Raw genomic sequence first — 19,340 nt, 5'->3', positions numbered from 1 at the left:
TTACCGGGACGCTACCCGGTACGCGAACCGGACGCTCCAAAAACACAAGATGGCGGACTCCCGTTACGCTGCCGGTTAGCTGCCCGGTTCGCGTACCGGGAAGCGCCTCTACCGCGAAAAATCGCGGGGGACTTTAATATCCCCCTCATAAATCCTAGGGGGTCAGGAGGGGTTTACCTTGCCCCCTTTCCTTCATTTCCGCCTTCTTTTTTCACCACATCTTGTCTCTCGAACCTACCGAGAGACAAGATGGCGGCCGCTCCGGACTGTTTACAATGTTGACAGCTACGCTGCCGGTTAGCTGCCCGGTTAGCTGCCCTGTGAGCAGCCCGGTTCGCGTACCGGGACGCGCCTCTACGGCGTAAAATCGCAAAATTTTTTGCCCCGCGGGGCACTTTAATATCCCCCTCATCAATCCTAGGGGGTCAGGAGTGGTCTACCTTCCCTCCTTTCCTTCATTTCCCCCTTCGTTTTTCACCACATCTTGTCTCTCGATCGTACCGAGAGACAAGATGGCGGCCGCTCCGGTTTGTTTAGAATGTTGACAGACACCGGAGAGCCAATCAGATTCGCTTCGCGAAGTTCCGTTACGCGTCAGGTACGCGAACCGGGGCGCTAACCGGAGCGCTGTCACAGATATATATATTTTTTTAAACGTTAATTTCTCAAAATCCACTGGAGCACATATATTGAGACATAGCAAAGGCACGTCGGGCAAACCATATCTACAATTTTGCCAAGTTTCATGTAAATCTATTCAGCCGTTCGAGCTAAAAGTGAGTCCAACCGCCCTATGGAAAAATGAATGGGAAAAACGCGTTTTGGGACCCCCCTTTGTTCTCGGCCCCCCCTTGACGAAACCCCACCAAATTTTCAGGGGCTGCTCAGAAAAAAAATGTGCCATTTTCCTGAAAATTTCAGCCAATTCCGTCCACAAACGCCAAAGTTATTAGACATAGAATTTTCAGAAATCCCATAGAGAAAAAATCCTAACTATATATACCCACTGGCTATCGCCAGTAGGTAATATACATATATAAACATATGTAATCTGCATATCTATATAAATATAAATGCATGCATACATATACATATATGCATACATATGCATGTTATTTACATGAAAGTTTTAAAAACACTAATAAAAGCAAAGCTAAAAAGCCACCTCATTACAAACAGAATGGCTTTAACTTAAACGAGGGCGAGATCTATTGCATTTTCAATGCTTGTTTACTTTGGTTCTATCAAGAAGGCATTCAGATGTGTCACACATTTGCCATAAATTCTGAATGTTAGCACTCTAGTTGCTCATTAGATCACTGTAGTAAAGCTAGTGCTCACCAGGGAAGTCTGCTGCTAATCATGGTTTGCAGCCATTTTCCCGCATTTTTTATCCCGCAGACTTTCAGTCCGCATACCATTATCCCGCAAGGTCACTGAGCTCGCATACCATTATCCCGCATTTTTTCAAAACGCATGTGCATTTATCGCGCATGCCTTTACAAAGAATTACGTTTTAAAGGCATGTATGGTAAATGCATTTGCGTTGTGAAAACCACGATGACGAGAGAGGTAAGTGGGTTTGTGTTAATTTTTTCGTGGGTTAGTGATTGTGTAGTGTAGTGTAGTGTTGTGTAGTGTAGTGTTGTGTTAGTGTAGTGTAGAGTTGTGGTGGTTGTTTAGTGTAGGGTCATGCTGGGGGTAGTGTTTTAGGGTTTAGGGTTGTGTTGTAGTGTTTGCGTAGTGTAGGGTCATGCTGGGGGTAGTGTTTTAGGGTTCAGGGTAGTGTTGTAGTGTTTGCGTAGTGTAGGGTCATGCTGGGGGTAGTGTTTTAGGGTTTAGGGTTGTGTTGTAGTGTTTGCGTAGTGTAGGGTCATGCTGGGGCTAGTGTTTTAGGGTTTAGGGGCGTAGTGTAGGGTCATGCTGGGGTGTAGTGTTTTAGGGTTTAGGGTAGTGTTGTAGTGTTTGCGTAGTGTAGGGTCATGCTGGGTGTAGTGTTTTAGGGTTTTGGGTAGTGTTGTAGTGTTTGCGTAGTGTAGGGTCATGCTGGGGGTAGTGTTTTAGGGTTTTGGGTAGTGTTGTAGTGTTTGCGTAGTGTAGGGTCATGCTGGGGTGTAGTGTTTTAGGGTTTTGGGTAGTGTTGTAGTGTTTGCGTAGTGTAGGGTCATGCTGGGGTGTAGTGTTTTAGGGTTTTGGGTAGTGTTGTAGTGTTTGCGTAGTGTAGGGTCATGCTGGGGGGTAGTGTTTTAGGGTTTTGGGTAGTGTTGTAGTGTTTGCGTAGTGTAGGGTCATGCTGGGGGTAGTGTTTTAGGGTTTTGGGTAGTGTTGTAGTGTTTGCGTAGTGTAGGGTCATGCTGAGGGTAGTGTTTTAGGGTTTTGGGTAGTGTTGTAGTGTTTGCGTAGTGTAGGGTCATGCTGAGGGTAGTGTTTTAGGGTTTAGGGTAGTGTTGTAGTGTTTGCGTAGTGTAGGGTCATGCTGGGGGTAGTGTTTTAGGGTTTAGGGTAGTGTTGTAGTGTTTGCGTAGTGTAGGGTCATGCTGGGGGTAGTGTTTTAGGGTTTAGGGTAGTGTTGTAGTGTTTGCGTAGTGTAGGGTCATGCTGGGGTGTAGTGTTTTAGGGTTTTGGGTAGTGTTGTAGTGTTTGCGTAGTGTAGGGTCATGCTGGGGGTAGTGTTTTAGGGTTTAGGGTAGTGTTGTAGTGTTTGCGTAGTGTAGGGTCATGCTGGGGTGTAGTGTTTTAGGGTTTTGGGTAGTGTTGTAGTGTTTGCGTAGTGTAGGGTCATGCTGGGGGTAGTGTTTTAGGATTTAGGGTAGTGTTGTAGTGTTTGCGTAGTGTAGGGTCATGCTGGGGGTAGTGTTTTAGGGTTTTGGGTAGTGTTGTAGTGTTTGCGTAGTGTAGGGTCATGCTGGGGGGTAGTGTTTTAGGGTTTTGGGTAGTGTTGTAGTGTTTGCGTAGTGTAGGGTCATGCTGAGGGTAGTGTTTTAGGGTTTAGGGTAGTGTTGTAGTGTTTGCGTAGTGTAGGGTCATGCTGGGGGTAGTGTTTTAGGGTTTAGGGTAGTGTTGTAGTGTTTGCGTAGTGTAGGGTCATGCTGGGGGTAGTGTTTTAGGGTTTAGGGTAGTGTTGTAGTGTTTGCGTAGTGTTGGGTCATGCTGGGGGTAGTGTTTTAGGGTTTAGGGTAGTGTTGTAGTGTTTGCGTAGTGTAGGATCATGCTGGGGGTAGTGTTTTAGGGTTTAGGGTAGTGTTGTAGTGTTTGCGTAGTGTAGGGTCATGCTGGGGTGTAGTGTTTTAGGGTTTTGGGTAGTGTTGTAGTGTTTGCGTAGTGTAGGGTCATGCTGGGGGTAGTGTTTTAGGGTTTAGGGTAGTGTTGTAGTGTTTGCGTAGTGTAGGGTCATGCTGGGGTGTAGTGTTGTAGGGTTTTGGGTAGTGTTGTAGTGTTTGCGTAGTGTAGGGTCATGCTGGGGGTAGTGTTTTAGGATTTAGGTTAGTGTTGTAGTGTTTGCGTAGTGTAGGGTCATGCTGGGGGTAGTGTTTTAGGGTTTAGGGTTGTGTTGTAGTGTTTGCGTAGTGTAGGGTCATGCTGGGGGTAGTGTTTTAGGGTTTAGGGTTGTGTTGTAGTGTTTGCGTAGTGTAGGGTCATGCTGGGGGTAGTGTTTTAGGGTTTAGGGTAGTGTTGTAGTGTTTGCGTAGTGTAGGGTCATGCTGGGGTGTAGTGTTTTAGGGTTTTGGGTAGTGTTGTAGTGTTTGCGTAGTGTAGGGTCATGCTGGGGGTAGTGTTTTAGGGTTTAGGGTAGTGTTGTAGTGTTTGTGTAGTGTAGGGTCATGCTGGGGGTAGTGTTTTAGGGTTTAGGGTAGTGTTGTAGTGTTTGTGTAGTGTAGGGTCATGCTGGGGGTAGTGTTTTAGGGTTTAGGGTAGTGTTGTAGTGTTTGTGTAGTGTAGGGTCATGCTGGGGGTAGTGTTTTAGGGTTTAGGGTAGTGTTGTACTGTTTGTGTAGTGTAGGGTCATGCTGGGGGTAGTGTTTTAGGGTTTAGGGTAGTTTAGTTGTTTAGTGTATGCTAAAGGCATATTCGTTCTAAAAGTTTTCGTTATTTTAATTTGCGGCCTAATAGTACATGCGGGATTTTTTTTGCGGACTGATGGTATGCGGGATTTCGTCATATATTCGCTAATCATACTTTCTATGGCAAAATGAACCCCCTCATTTTGTTCCTTTTTAAATTAAATGTTTTAAGAGTTACCACTTTATTCCAATCAAGATGGCTTCAGGTGTGCCATACCTTTGTAATAAGTAGGACTGTTAGCACTCTAGTTGTTCTTTAGAACACTCTGGGACAATCTGTCATTGGGCTATAGTTGGGCTACATCTGGCTGATATTTGGGCTACATTTGGTTTTTTGTCTCTGGTGGCCATCTTTGGGCTACATTGGGCTACATTGGGCTACATTGGGCTACATTTGGGCTCCAACATATATATAGCCCAATGTAGCCCAATTTATATTTTTCAAAGTTAATTTTCGTAAAAACCACTGGAGCCTATATCTTGAGACATAGCAAAGGCACATCGGGCTACCAGTCCCTACAATTTTGCCAAGTTTGGTGTAAATCCATTCAGCCGTTCAGGCTAAAAGTGAGGCCAACCGCCCTATGGAAAATTGCATGGGAAAAACACGTTTTGGGACCCCCCTTTTTTCTCGGCCCCCCCTTGACGAAAACCCCCCAAATTTTCAGGGGCTGCTCAGAAACAAAATGTTCCATTTTCCTGAAAATTTCAGCCAATTCTGTCCTCATAAGCCAAAGTTATTCGACATAGAATTTTCAAAAATCCCATAGGAAAAAAATCCTAACTATATATACCTACTGGCTATCGCCAGTAGGTAATATATACACATATATATATATATATATATATATATATATATATATATATATATATATATATATATATATATACATATATACACACATACACATACACATTTGCAGGTTAACACAACTGTACACGAAGGCCACAGGAAGACTTTCAATTCACTCGGTTTATTGCCAGCATGCAAACACAGGGCTTCACATCATTACCCTTCCTTTTTAAATGTTCCGCCTGACGCGTTTCAAGAGTTCACTCTCCCTTTTTCAAAGGCGCATTCGGTTCTGGCATCGATGTTGTCATTTCCGCATTTGCACTTTTATCCTTCTCACCTGCCTTCAGGGCGTAGCCAAACACATGGCTTTCTGGGTGCTGTAGTGCATTGCCGATTTTCACCAAGTGGTTCTGGCATCGATGTTGTCATTTCCGCATTTGCACTTTTATCCTTCTTACCTGCCTTCAGGGCGTAGCCAAACACATGGCTTTCTGGGTGCTGTAGTGCATTGCCGATTTTCACCAAGTGGTTATGCACATCGTGTCCAAATTTAAAACCTGTATTTCCCTTGTGGGTTGGAAGCGGAATGCTGCAGTCCTGTGCTCCGCTTTTCTGCTGACAATGTGAAAGGCAGACACCTTCCTGCAAAGACGCTGCCTTGCTTCCTTCTTTCCATCACAGCTTGACTCGATGCTGTGACAAGATCCGCTTGCCTGCAGTGGGCCTCTGTGCACGACCGTGTCAGGCCGTCAATTATAAATTAATTTGCAGGTTAACACAACTTTACACGAAGGCCACAGGAAGACTTTCAATTCACTCAGTTTATTGCCAGCATGCAAACACAGGGCTTCACATCATTACCCTTCCTTTTTAAATGTTCCGCCTGACGCGTTTCAAGAGTTCACTCTCCCTTTTTCAAAGGCGCATTCGGTTCTGGCATCGATGTTGTCATTTCCGCATTTGCACTTTTATCCTTCTCACCTGCCTTCAGGGCGTAGCCAAACACATGGCTTTCTGGGTGCTGTAGCGGAATGCTGCAGTCCTTAAAGTGCCCTACGCGGCGGAGCACAAGGCTCAGGCGGCCATTTTGTTCGCCGGCAAGCTCCACTCCTCCAGAAGGGTAGTGATTAGAGACCGGCTGCGCTGCTACTGCGTTTCTCTCCTCTGGGAGCCGGGGAGGGAGCGTGCGGCAGGGCAGTGTGGCGGCTTGAATGCATCTTTCTCTGAGGGGACAGTGTCCCGGGGGGTTTAGCACCTGGGAGGGAGCCTTCTTCTCCAGCCGTGGGCTTAAGACATTGTGTGTTTGACCCTTCCATGTGCATTTCATGATCCTTCCATGACTTTGTGGCTCTTAGAAAACTCGGGGAGGCTCTGTGTGACTGTTAAAAATGGCGAGCATAGCATCTACTGTGGACTCTACAGTGGGAGCACAGAGGCACTGCACGGGAAGCAGTAGGTAACTGCGTAACTGGGAGTCCCTGAAAAAGTTGTGGGTGAAGGCGACAGTAGAGACCAGTAACCCCAAAGGGACGTGAATACCATGGTATTTTAGTCGTCATTTTATTCATCATCCGCTCTCCTGCCGCAGCGTTTGATCTTCTTAGTGTTTGTTCTATTTGAAACCCTGCAGTGTGGATGCTTTGACGTATTGTTTTTTTTTTTGCAGCACATTTTTATTCGTTTCAATCACAGAAGGCAAGTTCAGTCATATCAGTAATTTAGGTCTCAGTAACGCAGGCTGGGGTATAAGCAATTGGTCAATCGTGTGAAGGTCAAGGTACAACTGGACCAATTACACAGAGTCTATCGCATCATCTCCTCCCCACACAAGTCAACAGTAAAACCCTCCCCCCCAACAAAACAATGCTGTGTCGCTCAACTATAGTTCCAGCCATGCAGTCTCACCTTGTAGCCTGTCAAGTAATCACACTCCTAGCTATTGTGTGCCTGGGCCAGGCAGGGATCCCTCCAATTTCAGGACTCTCCATCCCATCAGTACCTCTCAATCATTGCCGATGTGTGGTTTGACCACTTTCAGCAGGGAGCCCTTCGGCAAGGCTGGATCTGGCTCCTTCATGCAGTCAACCCGGTTTCCCCCACACACATTAATTAAATGGAGCCACACCCTCTCTTTGCCTTTCTGAGTAGAACCCTACTTTCATGATCTGCCCATTTGAATGAATGAATGAATGAAAAGGAATTTATCCAGCGCTACTTAGCCCATAGGCGTCAAGGCGCTAACGATGGTATAGGCTGTGAGGTGAGGGGAAGAAATTACAGAAAAGTTACAAATAAGTCTCCCTGAAGAACCAAGTCTTCAGGGCCTTTCAAAAGAGAGAGTAAGCCGACTGACCTTTAATATACGCCGGAAGAGTATTCCAGATCTTGGTGACAAGGGAGTGAAAAGCTCTTCCGCCCCATCTGGCTTTATAGGTTCTGGGGATCACAAGGAGATTTTTGTTGGCAGATCGGAGGACCCTACCAGGGGTGTAGGGTGTTAGCAATGATTTAAGATCTTCCGATCCACCAGCATGGAGAGCACGATGGGTAAGGCAAAGAACCTTGAACTCTATCCTTGCCTGCATAGGGAGCCAATGAAGATCCCTCCTAATGGAGGTTGCTGATGAGAATCTGGGGGCGTCAGCGACAAACCGAGCGGCTGCATTTTTTACCACTTGCAGGCGTTGTACCTGCTGTTTATTGATACCCAAATACAGCGCATTACAATAGTCTAACCTAGAAGAAATTAGTGCTACTGTAACAGTTTTCCGGACCTCTGGGGAAAGATAGTGCACCAACTTCCTCAGGGTTCTAAGAGCTCCACAACAGGTGGAGATTGTCCTGCTGACCTGTTTGTCAAAAGAAAGTTTGTTGTAAAAAATGACACCCAAATTTCGAGCGGACTGACGGGGCTTAGGACAGACCCCAAGAGCGGAGGGCCACCAATCAGTTGACCATATCTCTTCCTTGCCTCCAAAAATCAACACCTCTGTTTTTTTCCCCATTTAGTTTGAGGAAGATCCTCACCATCCAGCCAGAAACTGCTTCCATGCAGTTTCTAAAATTCCTGGCTGTGATGTCGGCAGAGTGTGAGAGAGACCATGATCTGGGTATCATCGGCGTAAGATAGAACTTCCAGCCCAAAAGATCTTACGAGTTTGGCAAGAGGTGTCACATAAATGTTGAAGAGTGTGGGGCTCAGGGATGACCCCTGAGGAACCCCACACTGCACCGGAGTTGCTGGCGAGAGAAAGTCGCCCAACTTGACCCTTTGAACACGGTCATCCAGGAAGGATTTCAATAGGCTCAGCGCCGGCCCGTTCACTCCTATCTCCTTGAGACGATTGACTAAGATGGAGGGAGATAGGGTGTCAAATGCGGCTGTAAGGTCGAGCAGGACCAGAAAAGTAGTCTGGCCACTGTCGACCTTAGCACAGATGTGACTGGTGACAACTGTGAGAGCGGACAACAGCTCCCACATTACCCTCCAAGAGAACCCACAGGTTATGTAGATCCTGAGCTCAGAGAATATTCCACCCCCCCGCCCACCAGAAAAGTAGTCTGGCCACTGTCGACCTTAGCACAGATGTGACTGGTGACAACTGTGAGAGCGGACAACAGCTCCCACATTACCCTCCAAGAGAACCCACAGGTTATGTAGATCCTGAGCTCAGATAATATTCCACCCCCCGCCCACTCAGCACCCCCCCGCCCCCAAGTCCCAACTCCAGGTTCAGATCCTCAAACCGGAGTAACTCCCAAGCACCAAAAAGAGATCAGCAGCTGCCCCACTCAGCCCCCACCATTTGACGCCCAGTGGCACCAGCCCCAGCCATTGGAACAGTAAGTTAGGAGAGTACGGGCATTATGTACGAGTTTTTTGTAAGCATTGCAGCCAAATTTGTTGCATGACCAATAGCTCTCTAGAGCCCTCCTGGAGAAGCCGGCAGGGGTTCACAAGAATTTTAAACAATTTTCACACCTCAGGAGCTAGTCGTTCCCCTTCTCCCAAAGAGTTCCATCATTGATATATCCACTGGGTGAACCACCGCAGTTGCGCTGCCAGGTAATAAGATTCAAAATCCAGTTCCACCAGACATCCCTCCACCACCGGGTGCTGCAACGTAATCATTTCTACTTGATGCCTGCTAGTCATTTCTACTTGATGCCTGCCAGACCCCAAACCAACTCAATCATCAGCAAGTCAAGTTCTTGGAACATACTGCGAGGCACAAGTAGTGGCAAAGTTGAAAAAAAGTAATGTAGCCGGGGACCAGCGCTTCTCCATTAGCTAGCCCGTCTCGCTATGGACAACGGTAACGATTTCCAAAAGTCCATGGTTAATCGCGTAGCCCAGACAACAGCTCCCACATTACCCTCCAAGAGAACCCACAGGTTATGTAGATCCTGACCTCAGATAAGATTCCACCCCCCGCCCACTCAGCCCCCCTCCTACTCAGCCCCCCCCCTCCCCCTCCTTAGCATTTCAGCTTCCACCCGGGAAATCATTTGGATGGACACTGGATCCAGAAAAGCATCCACCTCCTGGAGCTGGATCATAGGGCTCAGGCCATCAGCCAAATCGGGAACTATGTGATCTCCCTCTTCTCATAAACCTTGGACCCTGGCATCTTGAGAACATAGGAACATAGGAGCAGGCACAGCCACCCCAACCAAATCAATGACATACCCAACTCCCCAACCCCAGGACATGAAGCAAACATCCCCCTCCAAACCATTAATGTAACAATCACCACATGTACAGATAATACACACTTAGCAGCAATGGGGGGTACGCCAACAGGGGTGCCTCCCAGAGTCTCAACACACCATTCAGCGGAAGCAAGTAAGTCAATCATATACCAGCCCAGCCCATTTCAAGTGCAAAGTTAAAGTATGTGTCATCAATTTCACAGCTCCCCACTTCCATACATTACAGTAGAAACCAGTCCCCTTTTAGAGAATATCTTCAGCAGTTCGGGGCATAACCTTGGGTAAGGCTTCATCAAAGCGTCCAAAAAAGCGCCTACCCGTTTCTTTACATCCCTTGTAAAATCCAGGAATATCATTACTCTGTGGTTGTCCACCATCAAATTTCCCCTCAATCTGACTTGGGTCAAAATAATATCCTGGTCTTTGTAATGCAGCAGTTTGGGCACCACGGATCTGGGAGCTGCCTAGACATCGGACACCGTGCTGAAACTCTGTGTGCTTGCTCCAGTGCAAAGAAGGGGGCACGGCCCTCTGGCGTCACCTCAGCTTTCAGCCAGGAATCCATAAATGTAGTCCTATTGGTGCTCTGGGCTCGATCTGGCAGGCCTATATCCCTCATGTTGTACCTCCGGGGCTGTGTTCCGCATCCTCTGCCCTAAATTCTAGGGTCTTAACTCTCCCCTCCATGTCCGCTAGGCGTCCTTGTAATGGTTCCACCCCTGGTGACAAGTCTCCCAAGGTACGTTCTGTGATTGTGACTCACTTCGCCAGACTTCGCTAATCATCACGCAGAATCCCCAAGTCTGCCACCATAGTATCGATTTTCAGCTCCAGGGCCTCTTGGGAGTCTGTAGTCACCTGCAGTATTACATCCAGGGTGCCCCCCAGTCGGAGCCGACAAATCAGGGTCACCCTCACATCACCGGTCACCACTCCAGGGGGCGGCTGGAATCCCCTCAAATCCTTTTTTTGATTTTTTTTTTTCCCATGGTGGCGATCCGCAGGGGCATCAGCGATCACTCCTCGTTGCTCTCACAGTAGTCCCAGGTGCCCCCCCCCCCTCTAGGTGGCAGGTCACATAAAATGTCCCAAGGTGTCAACAACACAGTTTCAGTCAGCACCTTCCAGTCTAGGCCGCTTCACATTGGGGCCAGCAGCAATAGGGGGTCTGTAAGGTATAGTCTTTCTTCCATTTCTTTGTGTTCATGATGTTATTCTGATGAAATAACATTCTGTATGTTCACACGTTCCACTTCTTGCATCCTCGAGGAGAGTGTATCTTCAAACATGTTTATGTTTGAAGATGCGTCTTTCGAGGATGTTCTTGCAGTTTAAGCTACAGCTGTTATTTGATTCATTGAGCTGTTGGTATTTTGAAGAGCCGGTTGCACTCCCGTGTTGATGCTGGAATAAATCTAAATTTGGATTTCATCAGGACCTGTGTATTCTCATTTCTGCATAACCACCTCTACGTTACAGGGTCCGTCCCCTTAGGTAAGTCCCCATGGCCTTCCGCACAGCTCCTGCCTCCAGGGGCCACAGCACCAGCACTCCTCACTCTACAGCTTGGTTCCGAGAGGACTGAAGCGAGAGTCGGCTACTGATTTTCACCACTCTCAAGGAGACCAAACTTTGTCCAGCGCCCCACAGACCCTGGGTGCTTGTCTTTTCGCTAACCCCGGAGCATCCATTGATAGGGCTTGCCTGTCTCGGGGGTCGGCACTTACCTCAGTGCTAGCAATCCAGTGCTGCAATTGCTAGGGCCACCTGCCCCCTCTCCCTAGACAGCTGCTGCAGTTTGCAGACTCCCTGTCAGTCCATCTCCACGCTCCTGGCGCTGCAGGGCTGCCAACGGTGCTCTCCTCAACCCTCCAGAGTACAGGTCAGGCGCAGGGATGCAGGTGCACATAATTTTGTGGTCCCAGTAGCTCTGCGCAAGCCCTCCCACGCCGCCAAGTACTTCCGTCAAGCCTGCACCGCCAGCTCCATCCCGCTAGGCAAATGCGTGGCCCCACAAGTCAGTTCTCTGGGCTCGCCTGTCTGCCTGAGGGGACTTACATTGCAATAGTTCTGGGCAGTGAATGCACGGTTGGGTAGAACCCCAGTGTGAGCCTCCCCCAAGTCCAGGCTAAGCGCCGGGACGTGCCCCCCCCCCCCCCCCCCCCCCGCAGCTTCAGCATTGCGCCACCATCTTGTGAGGTGACCATTCACTCTTAGTCCCAGCTCTCAGGGCCCTTCGCACTACCTGGGGGACACGTAGGGCAGGGCCAGCATTAACACTGGTGGCGCCCTGTGTGACAGTGTCTGTTGGCACCCCCCCCAATGACCACCTCTGCCCCGGATTCCCTCACTAGCACCCTTTAACAGTGCCCCTCAAGTCTCCATAACCTGTCTCTCAGATTCATTTTGTTTTCTAGCACCACTCAGACCAGTGTAAGGTGTCAGAGCACTTTACATCACACACATTTAACGGGGACAATCATGCATGTGTAAATCAGTGTATCGGAAATGTTACATCAGGCAATACTACAAGGTGTAGGAGTCACATGTGATCGATACTGGTAGGCAATATAGTTTGAGTCCTTATTCTGTAAAAGTACATGTTCAGAATTTAAAATGTAACATCATTGTTAGGGGTTCTCTTTAATAATATGAATTGTTTTCTACCCAAATGAACTCCTTTGGCTAGATTAGGATAATGAAAGACTGGCGGAAAAACATATACGTTTAACATATACCTTGCAGTTTGCATTCAGCTTTTTGATAACAGTTAATAGCTCAATGTTCTATATTAGGATTTTGACTTATAAACAACAAGTTACAAAAGGACAGTAACCAGCTGACCTATTTACATTATATGCACTTTGTTAGCTTCATGGTACACGTTCTTAGCAGCAGGCATTTTTAACCCTCTGCGCTACCTTAGGATGAGTCAAAACTTCCACTGAACAAACCTCTGGTCTCTTTCCAAGAAAACGATTAATCACCACAGTTATCTTGACACTTTAATTGATGCCTGAAAATCGCTAGAGGTCAGGACACGGCAGCAGGTGCTTAAATGAGAATATACTTGCGAAATGATGCCCCCACCCCCAAGTCAGCGTTCGGAGCGGTGGCAACGCTCACACCGCCCTAAAAACGGCCCTGACATAGGGCACCAGAGCTCGTCAGTGGATGCAGGGAAGGACAGTACTTAAGAGAGGCATGCTTTTGACTTTGTTCTTGAAATTTAATTTTTTGGCGTTTAGAGTGAGGAAGCGGACATTAGCTAAAGGTTCTATGTCCTCTATCATGTTCTATAACAATTATATTATTACTGAAGGTTTTTCTTCTTATCTAGTTGTGGTAACTAGGCCATCACATAAGTTTGTGCTAACCAGACTGAGGCTTGGTTTAGCACATCATCTTGTAGCTCTTCCGAACATTAAGAAACATCCGATAGGGCCTTGCTTGTGTGATGGCGTATAAAAACAGAGCACTTTGCACTTTTTATTATTCTGTAAATTGTACAAGAATTTTCGTAATGCTTATTTGAAACCTATGTTTGTCAAATATAGCGTATGTACAGTTAATCAGGCAATGAGATTAATCTTAAATTTGCAAACTGTAGATATTTGTTTTTATACTGCTACGTTTTTAAATCAATCAATTAATGCCCAGAAAAGTATGTTGTTTTAAGAACTGTATCTGTATCTTTCTTTGTATTTGTCAAATTCTGTAATATATGCTGCCAGATGTGTTATCCTGTGCTTTTATGGTCATTTTATATGTGCTGAATAAAGCTTTCTGAATTGAATTAACTTTGTTCAGTACCTGTTTATAAAAGATATGCATGAACTGTAAGAATGTCAGATGTGTTGGTCTGACCCAGTATTTACACAAATAACAATTTAAATACCACTATTTTTTTATTTCTTTTATAGAGCTTTAGAGCTACTCCTCCCCAGTGCAGAGTGCTTTACATCACACCTACACATTATACATTGCTAATAAATCATATGTGTGTTAATTAATGTACATTTATTTATTTATAAAGTTTTATATAGCTCAAACTTGATCCCGAAGGATATGATGTGTTACATAGGACAGTGAGGGTTACAAGGTGTAGGAGCCACATGTCCTTCATAGCTCACTGTGGTATAGTATATAGTAGAAGGATTACAATTTATGGAGTGCAAGTAACAGAACGATCTCTGTGTTAAAAGCAGTAACCCACTTACCGATTTACCTAAAATAAAAATCTTGTCATCTGCGTGTTACATAATGTGCTTTGCAGGAGACATATTAACCCTCTTGCTTTCATTAAAAACTGGGACTAGACAAAACCCAGATCACCCCAACCAATTCGTTATCCTCCTGAGTTATCTTACCATTATTATTCCCTGACATTTAGCTGGCACACAAATATCTCTGCAGCAGGTGCCCTAACCCCATAAGATATTTTAAAATACCGACTTTGCAGCCAATTAAGCAAATTTGTGAGCTGTGCTGAACGTTCTATTGGGCTTATGGACTCATGGGGTTAAAAAAAGCTGTCATTATTGAATGAGAGGGGTCGGTTGTGGCTATAGCCCAGCAGAGTATGTCCAGCTCCGTTGGCTGACGTTCATTAGCTCTACCTTCGGTTCCAATGTGGTGATGTATTAACATTTAATGTATCTGCATGAACAGAGTGCACCTTCAGAAAATGCACTGTGCATGCCGGCAGCTGACATTTAACTGTTTTTGGAGGCGAGCCGACAGTCTTGAGGAAAGATAGTGTTCATCTTATCACTTCCATATCTCTTGATACACTGACACAGTATAGGTATAGCTTCCTTGTTGTCTTGTTTTGTGTTTCTAACTCTACTCTTAGTTCTTTGATACACCCTTACCAAAGTCATTCTATTTTCTTTTATGTATTTGCATCATACTATAATAGGATTGGACTAGTGTAGTGTAGAATTTACTACTTGCTAGTTTGATTATTGTAGCAACATGTTTGTCAATACTCCAGATTATTCCTTGCAGAAGCTATCTGGTTTAAATGTGGATGTCTCCTTGCAGGTGGTGAGCTATGCTCCATTTTCATTGCTACCCTCTCCTGTGCCGAAACATCTTTTTGATCAAGCCAAAGCCGTTCAGCAAGATTTTAATCTTCTTCTCGATCTTATTAGCCAGGACAGTGGTTTCCTCGAAGAAGTTCTTGCAAGGTAAGCCCAGTGATCTACTGTTCCATTTAGGTTTCATCGCACATAAGTTAATTACTACTCCTTCATTTATTTTCAGTGTGTGGGAAACTTAGCCCCAAGCTGCATTTTCCATGTAATTTGTTCCTGTTTCTTTACTTGTCTATACTATCTTATAATTCACATAAAGCTGTGCACCTGAATCTTTAGCTTCTAAAAGCAGATTGTTTATTGTTCATGTCATAGAGGCTATGCATTTTTCAAAAATTAGATTTACTCTGAGATGATCTACCAAGTATTGTATTTTTGTGGCAACAGTGTTTTCCATTTGAATTTCTTAACCCCTTCGATGCTCATGACGGAACGGTTCCGTCATGAGCTTTCCGTCATGAGCGTCGGTTGGCCTGTGCTCATGACGGAACCATTCCGTCATGAGTCCATAAGCCCAATAGAACGTTCAGCACAGCGCACGAATTTGCGCCGCGCTCATGAGGTTAAGCCTTGGACGAGTATTCCTGTGTTACCTTAGCGCGTAGCCCATGTTCGGGCATCAGCGCTCCAATCTAATCAAGATTCTTGCAACACATTGATGGAATTTCAAATGAATGGAAATGACTGGTAAAGAGTGATCGGTGAACCCATTTTGCCTGAACGGTTTGCTTTTTACTCTGACAAACTCCCAGTGCTTCATTTCCCATGGCTAGTTGCTTCCTATCCTATTTGTGATACATCTTTATGAATTAAGTTAAACATTGTTGCTTTTCCATCGACTTGCATAGTTACAGACTAGGAAATACACTAAATCTATATCACACCTGACTGCAATTCATCAATATAAGGAATAATTAGAACACAGATCATAAATGGACATTTTGCAACAAACTGTGAAAATGATGGTGAAAGATTCCTAAATCTGGTACAGACTCTCTCCTTTATTAAGGGCCTACATTCTTAAAACACACATATTTACAGTGTCGAATAATTTAGGTAAAGGTCAACTAACATTCAAGGCATATGTGGCTGTAGGTACACATTGTTAGCATAATCTTGCCATCTAGTATTGGGCTTGGGTGTGTGCAAGTCTTTTTTGTTTTGAAGAAAGTTTTTAGAGTCATGAGGTATAGTGACTCTTCCTGTTGCTGGTAATGTGCATGGTCATCGACTCCATTGTTAGATTGTTTTCTTCCGCCGTTGGGTTCGGACGTGTGCTCCTATACTGCGGCTCAAAACAGTCATCGTTTATTTTTTCCAAACACTACCATCTGTATTGTTTTCGATTGTGGTTGTTCTCGGTCTGCCTCGTCAGTTCATCGACGCCGACCTCGTTAAGGTGGCTTGAGTCAGCTGCAGCCCCCACGGGCCTTCGCCTTTTGGGGCAGTCTTCATCTTCTACTTTCTCTCCACATCATGTCCACCCAGTAATGGAACAGACACCCTTTCACTTCTGTCTCTGCAGCCATGCCAAGTTCCACACACTCCTCTCCATGAGGTTTGTAACTTGTGCCTCTCTCTTGAACACACGGAAGCTATCTGTGAGCACTGCAGGTCATTTCGGTCAAAGAAGATGTTGCATGACCATAGAATTTGACTCCCCAATATGTGAACAAAGTACTTTGGGTGGATGCACAGCTATTTGAGTTTGTGGGTTTGTCTTTGATTAGGTTCACCGCAGGTGGCGTTGTTACCCCTAAAAACGCCTTTTAGTAACTATTAAGAACGTGATTCCAGTGAGTCACTGGGACCATCCCTTTGGGAACACTTTTCCTCCTCTTAAGTAGTCAGAGGATTCCACACAGTTTTGTTCGTAATTTAACTTGATTTATTTGTATACTTTTTTTCAAAAGAAAAAATTCATTTGAACATTTCCAATTCCTTTGTGTAATTCCACGTTTGCATCAATAAGGCATCATTATTATACATAGAATCCAATGCATTTCGGGCTGCACTTCAAGCCCTTCATCAGGGAATAACACTGTTGAGAAAACATAAATACCACTTATTTCTAAAATGTAAACCATGTATTTGTGTGACATGGGATAACTAATAGCGAAAACAGATTACAATCATCAAAACATATACGTCTGTTCATCATGCTTCAATGTCATGTAACATACTTTCAGGGTACGAACAAGAGAAACTCAAAATACGATAAAACAACTTACATGCCTGTCTTTGTGTGTTCTGTGTTGAAACGCTAAACATAGGTGAAAAAAGGAAAATTAACGTGTGCTGATTTTGATGTGACCGTTAAATATTAGGTAGGGTTAAGCAGCTTGGGTTGGGCTCACTGACCTGAGGTTTAAAGATCATGGGTCCGAGTTACCGTGATGCGGGTTCATTCTGTTTCAGTACGTCTTTGGCAACAGTGTTGCCATTGTGTTTGTACTTTCAATGTCGATCGCGGTCACGTGATCGCTGGTAACTAAAGAAAGACTACTGTGAAATCGGCTAATTTGGACCTCTTCTCAAGGATCAGATTGTAACTGCTGTCAGTGTCGATGGTATTTAGCTTAACAAGGGATTATCAACCCACTCAAAAAAATAAGATAAAATAAAATAAAGTGAAATACTAAGTGTATGATAGCAGTCTCGAACCTTGAATAGGTAAAAGACAAAAGTATGACTAAGTGTGATGAGCTATATCGTAGTTACATCGTACATACTGGGGGGTATATATATCACAGTGTAAATAATCACAGTTGTACCAAGTAGAGGCACTGGAGCAAGTTCACAAGTAACATGAAAATTCTATTCTTTCATTGAGTCCATGCGGTTTCTGAGTACACAATCTATGTATCCATGAGTTTTCTCTTTGTAGTAAGAATTTGGTGTTGTCTCTGCCTTCAGTCTTCTTGATGCTTTCCAAAATTAAAAACTTAAGTTGTGCGATGTTGTGCTTTTCTTCCAGGAAATGCATTGCAACTGTGGATTTCGCATTCTTCAGGCGGATGTTAGACTTGTGTTCTGTGATTCTGACTTTGATACGTCGTTCAGTCTTTCCAATATATAATTTACCACAGGGGCATTTTAGTGCGTATATTACATTGGATGTATCACAAGTTGCATTAACTTTGAGCTTGATTTCCTGTCCCTTCATAGAGTGATTAATTTTATTGCCTTTTACAATGTTTTTACAATGTCCACAGTTATGGCATGGTTTAGTTCCTTTGAAGATTTCAGATGTAACCGTTTGTGGTTGGATCATTTCACCTATGTTTCTGGTTCTGGTGAACGCAAATAAGGGGGGGGGTCTTTGAAACAATTGTTGAAGTCAGGTTCCAGAGTCCGCATTCGCCAATGTTTGAGTATCGTCTTTTTGAATTTGTTACTCGATGTTGAGAATTTGGATATGGCAACTATCCGAGTTTGCTCTCTTTTCTGACTTGGTTGTAGTAGTGTTCTTCTATCGATTTGTGCCAGCTTTTGTTTGGATTCCTCCATAATATGTATTGGGTATCCTCTTTGTTTAAACTTCTTTTCTGTTTCAGTTATCCTTTTTTGCAATGTAGTTGATTCCGACGTGATTCTTTTTATTCTGGCCATTTGTGAAAAAGGTAAAAATCTCTTAAGGTTGTGTTCATGAAAGCTGCTGTAATGTAGCATGTTATTCCTGTCTGTACTTTTGACATGAAGGTCAGTTTCAAGTCCTCTGTTTGTAAGGTTCACTCTAACATCCAGGAAAGTGATGGTTGTGTTTGACATTTCCCACGTTAGTTGGATTCTTTCATCAATTCCATTGATTTCTGTCAAGGCTTTGTGTAGTTCATATTCCCTGATGAAGGGCTTGAAGTGCAGCCCGAAATGCATTGGATTCTATGTATAATAATGATACCTTATTGATGCAAACGTGGAATTACACAAAGGAATTGGAAATGTTCAAGTGAATTTTTTCTTTTGAAAAAAAGTATACAAATAAATCAAGTTAAATCACCAACAAAACTGTGTGGAATCCTCTGACTACTTAAGAGGAGAAAAAGTGTTCCCAAAGGGATGGTCCCAGTGACTCACTGGAATCACGTTCTTAATACTCCCCAATATGTCCCACGCAGTGCTGAAGATACACCTGTTCTCTTGGAGCCTGTGGAACCAGTGCTTCAAAAGCTGCAAGAGGTGATAGACTCAAGATAAAAGCATATCATGATACATCTGGACATTGGCTGTATCATTACGGGACCTACGTCCTCAGGGGAATACCCAGACAAGAGGCAATCGTTATTTGAGGAAGTTGGTAGTCCCAATACCACCAAAGCAGAGGAAACAGACGGGCAAGGCTACAAGCCCAGCCCACATCAGCCCTTTACCAACACCAGCTGCGCACCACACTCAGTCACCACCGCCCTCCCCTATTCAACCCCCTCCAGACTCACCAGAGGGTTCCATTCACTCCTCCACAGGGGAAGGAGGAGAGGAAGATCAGTTTTCCATTTCACCACAGGATGACCCGTGGGACTCATACAATACCGAGCTACCTGCAGATACAGACCCAGATCTGTATCCAGCTAAACCTTCTCTCCCAGACAACACTACCACCTGCCATGACCTTGTAGGCAGAGCTGCCGCTTTCCACAAGGTTCAACTATACTTAGCCTTTAGAAGATGACT

General features: G+C 44.9%; 1 protein-coding gene across 2 annotated transcripts in view; it reads left to right on the top strand.

Moving 5' to 3' along the window:
- GSS (glutathione synthetase) overlaps positions 1 to 19,340 on the top strand; it is a 673,748-nt gene that overhangs the window by 87,194 nt on the left and 567,214 nt on the right. For both annotated transcript variants that reach the window (XM_086932359.1, XM_086932360.1), the window contains exon 3: positions 14,617 to 14,762. In XM_086932359.1, coding sequence (XP_086788485.1) covers positions 14,617 to 14,762 — 146 coding nt within the window. The remainder of the gene's footprint in view (positions 1 to 14,616; positions 14,763 to 19,340) is intronic.

Source organism: Lissotriton vulgaris, chromosome 7 (assembly GCF_964263255.1).
Source record: "Lissotriton vulgaris chromosome 7, aLisVul1.2, whole genome shotgun sequence".
NCBI lineage: Eukaryota > Metazoa > Chordata > Amphibia > Caudata > Salamandridae > Lissotriton > Lissotriton vulgaris.
Note: the sequence above shows the minus strand (reverse complement) of the source record. Positions and strands in the feature narration are given on the sequence as shown.